This window comes from Aricia agestis, chromosome 2, assembly GCF_905147365.1.
Source record: "Aricia agestis chromosome 2, ilAriAges1.1, whole genome shotgun sequence".
Lineage (NCBI taxonomy): Eukaryota > Metazoa > Arthropoda > Insecta > Lepidoptera > Lycaenidae > Aricia > Aricia agestis.
The window spans coordinates 5320953-5330824 of NC_056407.1; the positions used below are offsets into that span (position 1 = coordinate 5320953).

Sequence of the window (9872 nt, forward strand, 5' to 3'; positions counted from 1 at the left end):
TAAAATCGTTAACAATTTATAAAGCGTTATAAATTATTAACCATACAAAAATATTTGTCCTTGCCTAAAAAGTATTAAATATTAATTGTAAATCTGAACATTGCAACAAAGTCATTTTATCATAGAACTAGTATTGACATCGTTGATTTTTATAACAAGATAGAAAAATATGTAAGTATGTATTTAAGTAACATAATATAATATGACAAGATTTTTTTTGGATTTTTTGTATCCTTTGTTAATTTATTTAATATGGATAACTTGCAGCTGAGTGATGTCGATGGCAGTTTTAGATCTAGTTATAAGAATGCGTTATACCAATTTACGTAATCTAAATGACCCACTAAATCTTTTTAAATATTAAAAACACTCAGTCGTGTATAATATAATAACTAATAAGCGATTACCTTGTCCGGTAAAATGCAAGATAAGAGTTATAACTTATGAATAGATGTATTTTTATAACATTCAGCCATTCCGTTTTGATGATGTCAAGAGTTTTAACAATGGCTGACTTTCAACCAAAATTGAGTTCTATTGCGCAGTAAAACGGTTTATTGTAGATAGTAAAGAGAACAAAGACACTTTGTTATTCAGTCATTTCTTTGAAGTCGAAAAAAGTCAATATGCCTTTCCGTTCGCAAAAGAAAGAAATTGATGCTAGAAAGAGATCAATATAGTGTTCTCGCTCCCCGTTGGTTGCCGAGGCAAAACGGGGTCATGGCACGTGTTTGAATTTCGAAATACGTAGCACCAATGCGGTCCGTTCCTACTCTCAACACTATCATTGGTTACAGCGCCCTTGTACCAAGTAGCCGGCAGCCATAAAATCGATACGAGTTTTGAAATTTTTGTTCGCCTGACAGCGATACTGTCGTCGTTTTAGTACAATTTACGTTCGTATGGTAGAGAGGCGGTTGAATGTAGGATGGTTGTATTGTATTATCGAAGCAGCCATTTCGTCGAGTAAGATGTCCGAAGTGAGCGTATTTAGAACGTTTTGATTTGATTACAGCTGTTTAAAGACTGGTTTGATTTGATATTTGCTGAAAATAAAGATGGTAAGTCTATTTTATGTTTTGTTTTAATTAAATTGCATGCTGATATGGTTATACTTCGTATTTTGTGTTGTTGGTATTATTATTTGTGTTTTGATTGTGAACCTTATCTTGAACTCGTGTTCGGGGTTCGAGTGACGTCACAGGACGTAACTTTTGACGGCGTGCTCAGTTTTTGTTACTTTATGGCGCTATTGAGTTACAAAAACAGCTTTTGTTTTGGTTTTTAGAAATTTATGTTCTCATAAATAAAATTTTACTTCTATGTAGGTTGGCAGATTTATTACTAACGGTACTTATAAATAAGTAAGTAAGTATGCCATTTTTTTCAATTTTTAAAAATTACTTTACTTATTTTAGGTTCATTTTTTTTGCTTATTTAGTACTTATTAAAAATATTATTTTTTATTCCATATTTGCCAAAGTCATAAAATATAGATAAATATAACATTCAGTCCTCTAAAATTTTAAAATAAAAATAATTTAACGACAAATTTTAAATAAAAATTTTTAAAACTTTAAATCCAATATCCTAATTTCTAACGCGCTTTATAAAATTGGAACATCGTCTGTTTCCTTTTAACCACAAACCCGTCATGGACATCTATCTCTTTCACGCTTCTAACTTATTTATAGCGTCTGCATTTAATGTTTGATGCGCCCCCAGAGCGCTCCATATTTGCTTTAGGGACGTTCCTATTCATCATAAGTATCGATACGATCAGAACGTTTAATAATTTACTCTTTTATCTGTGATCTAAGTAGTTAGTAATATAAATATTTCATAAACTAGATGACGCCCGGAACTCCGTGACGCCAAAATTCGTTTATCGAGCGGGAACCGTACTTTTTTCCGGGATAAAAGTATTCTATTATCCTTTCTCGGGACTCAAATTATGTTATGAAGAGGTAACAGATAGATAGACAGACACACTTTTAAATTTATAATATTAGTACGAATAAATATATTATACAAGGTGTAATAAAACTAAGTGATAATACTTTAGGGTGTGTAAGTGTCCCTTATATGAATAGAGTTCGCAGTAAAAGTATCAGCGCCTAAAGAGCATTTTTGTTTGTGATTTGAAAGGACAAGCGCCTGCGCGTCATAAATGTTTCCATATAAAGGTAAAAAAATACTCTTTCAGCGCTGCTACTTTCACAGCGAATTCTATATGGGAGGCCCATATACAAAAAAGTATTATCACTTATAGTTTTGTTACAGCCTGTATAAAAAAAAGCTTTGTGATTTAAAAATTTAGTTCAGTGAATATTATATATGTAATTACTATGAGCTTTTCTTGCTCTAAGAGAACAAAATCCATTTCACAATTATTATTGATAATTCTGGTAGAACTTTAAACTTGTAAGGATTTTTTTATTAATACTTCGATTGTGAGAATTGCAGACACAATAGATTTTCAATTGTAATGCGACAGCCGGGTGCCACTTGGGGATTGATGGGTTATAAATTAAAATAAAAAAAATTCCAAGTAAATCCGGGATTCCGTGTACCTAAACAAACCTTTATATAAAAACTTATTTTACTAGGCGGGTTAGAACATGATAAAAATATGTCTAAAATTTACTACTATTTTTATGTGGCATCAATAATAAATATAAATAAATACACCATAATATAATCGTAATATAACGAACTCCCCACATTCTAAAAATTTTTTTAAATAATTGTAAGGCGTTAAAAATATTATGTACCGATAGGCGATAGCAAAATGTAATATGATATGATACTATAATAATATAATATTATGTTGTAAAATGTTGCCGAGGCAAATATCGATAACATAATGTTAGTAAATTACAATAGTAATGTTTAATGGCTTAAGAAATGAAGGTCACCTCATACCAAAACTTAATAATTTAAAAATAATATACTAAGTATGTTTACCGCACAAATATACTTTTTTTTATCAAAAATGTTCATAAATCATAAATAAATTATTGTTCGACAAAATAAATAAGGTCAGTAAAAATATTAAATAAGACATATTATGTACCTATATCTTTTTTTAATACAAAATGCACCTAAGAATATTGTTCCAAAAATATTTCATCGATAAAAATATATTGTGAACATCACTACAAAAAACAAAAATGTCCGCTTGCAAAGGGGAACAAGCTGAGAAATACACAGTCTAATTTCAAACCTATCTTGTTTACATTATGTTTTAGTTTGCCTTGGCACATAAAGCCATAAAACCAGATCTTCCACTTTGATCCTTATAGCGATCGAAATAAGGAGCCTATACATTTTATTGATCATGTCGGCATTGTGATATTGTCGGCACGCGGTATTCGGAATTCAAAATGGATAATGGATGCCGAGGGTGATCGAGCGAGAAGCCGGTCGAAAGAGATAGACGACCATTTTTTATTTCAAAACAAACCATAACCTGTTGCGAGTTACGACTTATTTCGATATGAAATGAGTGATGCACGATAACGAACCGTATAGTTTTATACCTATGTGCTGCATAATAAGTACATAATATTATGGTAATATTACTAGTGCCTATAGTTTAGATCTGATATTCCTTTATGAAATTATCAAGGAAACAATCAGATGCACCACCTGGTGGTAAGTGACATCTGCCATCCATGGACATTCACAATACTGGATTTATACATAAAACTTCTCTACTGCATTCGAGATCCTTAAATAAACGTCGTGACGACCGGATTATACGTGGGAGAGCCACGCTTCGGCACGAATGGGCCGGCTCGACCGGAGAAATAAGTACCACGTTCTCACAGAAAACCGGCGTGAAACAGCGCTGTGTTTCGCCGAGTGAGTAAGTTTACCGGAGGCCCAATCCCCTACCCTATTCCCTTCCCTACCCTCCCCTATTCCCTTTCCATCCCTACCCTCCCCATTACCCTATTTCCTCTTAAAAGGCCGGCAACGCACCTGCAGCTCTTCTGATGCTGCGAGTGTCCATGGGCGACGGAAGTTGCTTTCCATCAGGTGACCCGTTTGCTCGTTTGCCCCCTTATTTCATTAAAAAAAAAAAACCAACGGCTGATGAGCGACCCTCCACATGATTAGCTGAAACTTTCAATCTAAAATTTTACTAATAGAGCTAATGCTGGTTTGGGAGTCGTAACTCAATCACCCCACCGTAACCAAAGGTTTGACTGACGACATAATCATGATGTAATTTTTTTGTTGCAGATTCAACAACCGATGTATCAAGATCTCTCTGAGTAAGTATTATATTTACCATCTTTTAAGTTCTCTAGGTAAAAAGTAAAAGATAGGGAGAGACAGTGGTGATGACACAAAGTTACTAACAATACTTACTCATAATATTCGTAGTCTATGCTTTAGCTGATTTCTCTTTCTCTAATTTCAGAAACCCAGAATTTCAACAGCAAATGATGCTTTGCCCGGTGCGAGTGGTGTACGACACACAGATGTTTCTCCCTCCTGGTAAGCTGACTATAATAATATTATGATTAACCTAACGTATTTCTTTTAAAATTTCTGATTGCTAAATATTTTCAATTTTATTTCAGGAGAACAAGTCCAACAAAATCAGTATGTCATCAACCCACAAAACCCACCACCCTGGATACAAAATCAAGTACAAAACCAAGTAATATACGTGCAAAATGTGCCAAACAGTTACATGCAAGCATTTCAACCGCAAATAGATCAAAATCAATTTCAGACTTACGGGTACAACATGCCGCAGATGCTAGTTCAAACTCCCCAGGATCCACGATCGATACAGATGATTCCTGCAAACTTGATGCCAAATATGACCATGAATCAGAGAGTGGTAACGCAAAATATAACAATGCCAAATCAAGTTATAATGCCTGAGGTACAAAACCAAACTGTTCAGATGGAGAAACCAATACAAAATAATCAAGTGACAAACAATAATCAAATAAATAAACCTCATGAAGTATCAGCCCAATTCAACCAACATATATCTACTTATCAAGCAGATCCGAAACAAAACAACGTAACAATCCAACAATCACAACCGGTTTTATCAAATATTCAACAGAGGTTACCGCAGCTCGATTCCAACAACATACAAATAAGACAGGTCCATCCACAAGCTATCAATACAAATGTCCAACAAAACTATCAAACGATTGTAGCACAAAAAGCAAACGTACAACAGAACTATCAGACTGTCATGGCACAAAAAGCCCCTGCTCAGCAAAATTTTCAAATTATAACTCAGAGGAGCCCAACAAACACACAACAAAATTACCAAAACTTTGTGCCACAGAGATTCCCTACGAACGCTCAACCCAACATTCAATCGATCGTAGCGCAAAAGGTACCGCCTATAAACAAAACAAATTATCAAGTGGTTAGTGGAACTGGACAACCAATTTATAGAGCAATACAACCAAGACCCAACCAAATTAACACTAACACTCAAACTGTTCAACAGCTGCCACCCCAGAATATTGTATATATGAACAACATTAGAAGAAGTAACATGAGCACAAATACAGTTAATGTACCGAGTGCTAATACCAACTATGTGAAAATTGATAACACAAGAAAAAGAAAAAGCGAATCTCCTGATGAAATTCGTAACAAAGTAGTAATATCAAACCAAAATAATATTATTATTAAACAAGAACCACCACCGAGGCCGGCAATAGAAATTATTTCGAATCCTACAGGTGCACCGAGACCGGAAAATAAAATGGTTGTGAATAGCTTACAAATAACGGCACTGGATACACAAAATGTAAAAATTAAAGAGGAATTAGCAAAACCAGTTAGAAATATATCATTGATAGAACCGAAACAAATGATAAGAAATAAAATGATCAACAACGTTGAGGCAATTCAAAATTTATCGAATACAAACGTACAAGACAAATTAATTAGGAATACTGTTTATACCCAAGCCAGGGGTAGATTAATTACTGAGACGGAACAACCAGAGCCAGAAATATTAAAAAGTCTGTTACAACCAAGTGTAACTCAAAGCGAAACTACTGTAACTCAAAGTGATAGCAAACCTAATACAAGTTCTGCACAAAACGATAATGTTAATGAGAAGCTAAGTGAGGAAAAGACTGAGGTATCAAATAAGGATAGTGAGGTAAAAAAAGACGTCCAAGATGCCAAGGAAGTAAAGACTGAATGCTTAACTAACAAAGAAACGAAAGATGAAAAAAGCTTTTTACTTACCCATGTACTTGATGGTTACGTTATACAAGAGTCGAATATGGCGTTTCCGGTAAGTACAAAATAATATTAATTTAATTTATTCTTAAAATATGTTTCAAATATTTGAATTAGTTTTAATTTCTCTTTAATTTTAGATTCGTAGGCCGCTGAAAGAAAAGACTATGCGAGTGAGCACTGATGCTATAAAGCCAAAGACGGAACCAGAACCGGAGTTCGAACCAAAAGAAAAGAAAGGGGAGAGTGAAAGACTATTGGATATGTCCCAGCTTCAGTTAAAGGAAGAGAAATTTGTTGAACCTATTATTGAAGAACCTCTCAATGACAAAGGTAATTCACAGACAAATATACCATACAAAATAAAATATTATAATGATTTTTAACTACATTTGAATGTTTGCTATAACATAAGCTTTTATTGTTTCACAGAAAATCCATTTGCGAGTGTTAGCCCAGATAATGTAAAAGCATGGAGTGTAGATAAACTGGTAGATCATCTAAAACCATTCGGTTGGGAGGAAACAACACTGCTATTGCAGGACCACGAAATTGACGGAGAATCACTTTTCCTCGTGTCCAAAACACAGCTCACGAAGATAGGAATAAGTGAAGAACATGCAACCATAATTTGTGATTTTGTTAAAAAATCATAAGTGTGATAATATTTGTCAGTGTGGTGAATATATTAGATGTTGTTCGTTGTTTTAACGTATATGACTTTTATGACCGTTAATTTTAATTTAAAATAGTGATCTCAAGTGTCGCGTACTTACAGCAGGCATTTAATTAAGATCAGTAGTCAAATATTTTTTAAGTATTTAAGTTTATTGAAGCCCTGTGTTGGACAAAAGTGCTTGATCTTCACTTAAATTACGTTGAAGAAATCTAATGCTAGAGTTCCTTTGAGCTCGTATGATTTTAATGACGTATTCGATCAATATTATTATTAATTCTTTAAGAATTACTTTATTCATATTTTATTTATTTTTAATTTTAATTGTTCCTATACAAATAATAGAATCGTTTCGATGTGGATATAGTAATAGAAAAATGCCAATTTATAAAACAGTATGTAAATATTCTGTATTATCATTATTACTGATGGAAGTTTCTTTGTCTTCCAATCTTATTGTAAATAACTTATTACTGAATGTATTATATTTTATTGAATAAAATGTAACTAAAATTGATACGTAATCATATTTTATTGTAACTTCGTTGGGTACTTCATCTGTTTTATCGTCAATAGATATAGTAACGCTATACTCATACCAGATGAGATACTATGTACTCGGAAAGTCTCAATTTAAAGGTTTTCTAATTATTTAAAGTATGAAATCTTTTATGCTTTATATAATAATAATAATTTGACTCAGTCTACTGAGTCAAATTATTATTATTATATAAAACATAAAAGATTTCATACTTTAAATAATTGGAATCATTAGAACAAGGAATCATATCGCAATATTTTTCAAAAAATAATTATTTATTCGAGTCTTCATCAACATTTGTCTCATAACATCAGCTCTTTCTGCGACTTCTTTCCATCAAATTGACGACATGTGAAAATGGCGCGAATTTGCCTCGCCTCATTCGTTTCTTCGCATCGACTATGGCTTCCTCTGATTCTCCTACGGAGGAGTAATCATTTCTGGACGCACCCTCCGATAGATCTGATTCTACTCTTTCAGAGTCAGAATGTTTATAATGCTTATGTTCGGGTTTTCCGCGCCCAAGGAAGCCTTTTTTACATTTTAGTGACTGTGGTGATCCCATTTTGATGGTGGGCCGTTGGCACATTAGCGTGTCGTAGATGTTGTATCTGTCAATGTGAGCTTCCCTCGTGTGCGCCTTGTGGTCATCATCAGAACTTTCATTAGATTCTACAATGGAATCTGGAGCAGTCTGTTTTTTCATTTTGGTGCTGAAAAAAGGTATGTTATTTTGCCATCTACTTTGATCTATTTAGGTAAGATTTTAAGTAAGCCTGCCTGCCTAGCATACGCCAACGAGATATCTCACTCTACATGTTTTCTCGATGTTTGATGGTTTGTTTCTTCATCCCTATTGACCCTAGCATGACAAACATTTTTTCTCGCGTAGATCTCTCATCGAAATAACACATTTTTATAGAGTTTTGTCGAGATAATGTCGAGATTTTGTCATTATGAGACAAGTAGTTTTTAATTATCTCGAGAGTGAGATATCTCGTTGGCGTATGCTAGGCAGACTGGACTCAATGGATTCTAAGGATGGGCCTAATACAAAATTAGATCTTAAAACATTGTTTATTACCATCTTTTTGCATCGTTTCCTGGAATTGGCTGTATGCCAGGGCGTGGCGAATGGCGAATGTCTTCATCGTCTCCTTCACCCTGAAACGAAAATTGTACTTCAGAATGAAGGTACAGTCTTATACAGTATTGAAATACCAAATAATGGTTTGCATCTTTTCGAAAAATAATTTTGCGTATTTTAAACTCACAAGCCCTGCAAAGCGGAAGTAGCAGTGAGTTATCCGTTCCACATCAGCCCAAGCCACCAGAAACTTTGCCATGTTTAATGGAATCTTCGGCAAGAAGTTCGAATGAAACTTCCCTTGGCAGTAGATAGTTATAACGTCTGTATCCTTTACTTCGAAAACGATCCGAAAAACTGTTCCTAGTAATTGGAAAAGCTTACTTTACATTACGGAAAAAGTGGGGAGACGCGCTAAACATCTATGTTGCAGTTCTCGTAAATAGACCTATGCCTTGTTGGAGTAAGGCCGGTATAAAATATAGTCAGTACTCAAGATGCATCTCGGTCTCAAGACGCGGTTCGGCACTATGATTGGTCCAAATTTTGACAGCCAACCAATCACAGAGCCTGAACCGTGTCTTGAGACCGAGATGCATCTTGAGTACTGACTATTTATACCGGCGTAAGTTTATTATCATTTAGTGATCATTTTATAACTTTTTTCCATAACACTTACCAGGAACGAACATGTTATAGTTGGTGTCTAAGTTGCCACTTCCTATCCAAACTCCATTTTTTCTGGAGAGTGATATGATGTTGTCTCTGTGGAAGCGAACGTCGAAATGGAGAACTACATCTTTCGGCTCTTCGCCCTCCTGAGCACATAGATTAACTGACATTCTAAAAGTTGTGGTAAACAGATATTATAATACTACATAGAGAGTAAGGGTTTCTAACGAATAACTTAAATTTAAACTAGGCAACTGTAATTACACTTTTTAACAGCTTACTTTCTTGCATTTTCTTTTATTTTTCCGCCTATTTCTATTCTGTCTCCAATTTTAAGAACTCCTGGTATGTTAGCGGTGAACACGGGCATTTTAATTTTGAATCTGGTAAAATTATCAACGATACACTTCCCGCTTTTTGTGTTTCAGGGTCAGTTAAATCTCTCTTCATTTTGAACAAAAAATTTAGACATCACAAATTGTACAGGATCAATGTAATATGCTGAATACGGTATTTTGATTTGATTCAGACATGCCTGTTTTCTGTCAGTATTACTGAAAGCCTCAAATAATAAAAAAAGTTTTTATAAAATATATACGCATTTAATCGACATCCACGATGACATCTTGGTTAAAATCCCGCTACGAATAAAA

At 34.1% G+C, this 9872-nt stretch overlaps 2 protein-coding genes across 3 annotated transcripts; one reads left to right on the forward strand and one right to left on the reverse strand.

Annotated features, from left to right (window-relative positions):
- Positions 1-830: 830 nt before the first annotated feature.
- LOC121739857 lies at positions 831-7173 on the forward strand. Its single transcript, XM_042132443.1, has 6 exons — positions 831-1061; positions 4252-4283; positions 4433-4509; positions 4596-6298; positions 6384-6576; positions 6676-7173. Exons 1-6 carry the CDS (start codon positions 1059-1061, stop codon positions 6897-6899), a joined length of 2232 nt encoding a protein of 743 aa, XP_041988377.1. The 5' UTR covers positions 831-1058; the 3' UTR covers positions 6900-7173.
- Positions 7174-7402: 229 nt separating this feature from the next.
- Positions 7403-9746, reverse strand: LOC121739860. 2 transcript variants are annotated; one of them, XM_042132450.1, is made up of 6 exons: positions 9501-9746; positions 9227-9390; positions 8735-8910; positions 8545-8624; positions 7765-8173; positions 7403-7509 (listed from the first exon to the last, which is right to left on the reverse strand). In XM_042132450.1, the coding sequence occupies exons 1-5, from the start codon at positions 9587-9589 to the stop codon at positions 7771-7773; spliced, it is 912 nt and encodes a 303-aa protein (XP_041988384.1). In that variant the 5' UTR covers positions 9590-9746; the 3' UTR covers positions 7403-7509; positions 7765-7770. The 2 variants fall into 2 exon arrangements, with proteins under 2 accessions (XP_041988384.1, XP_041988383.1); XM_042132449.1 differs by lacking the exon at positions 7403-7509 and having other exon boundaries at positions 7714-8173.
- Between the last annotated feature and the right edge of the window lie 126 nt (positions 9747-9872).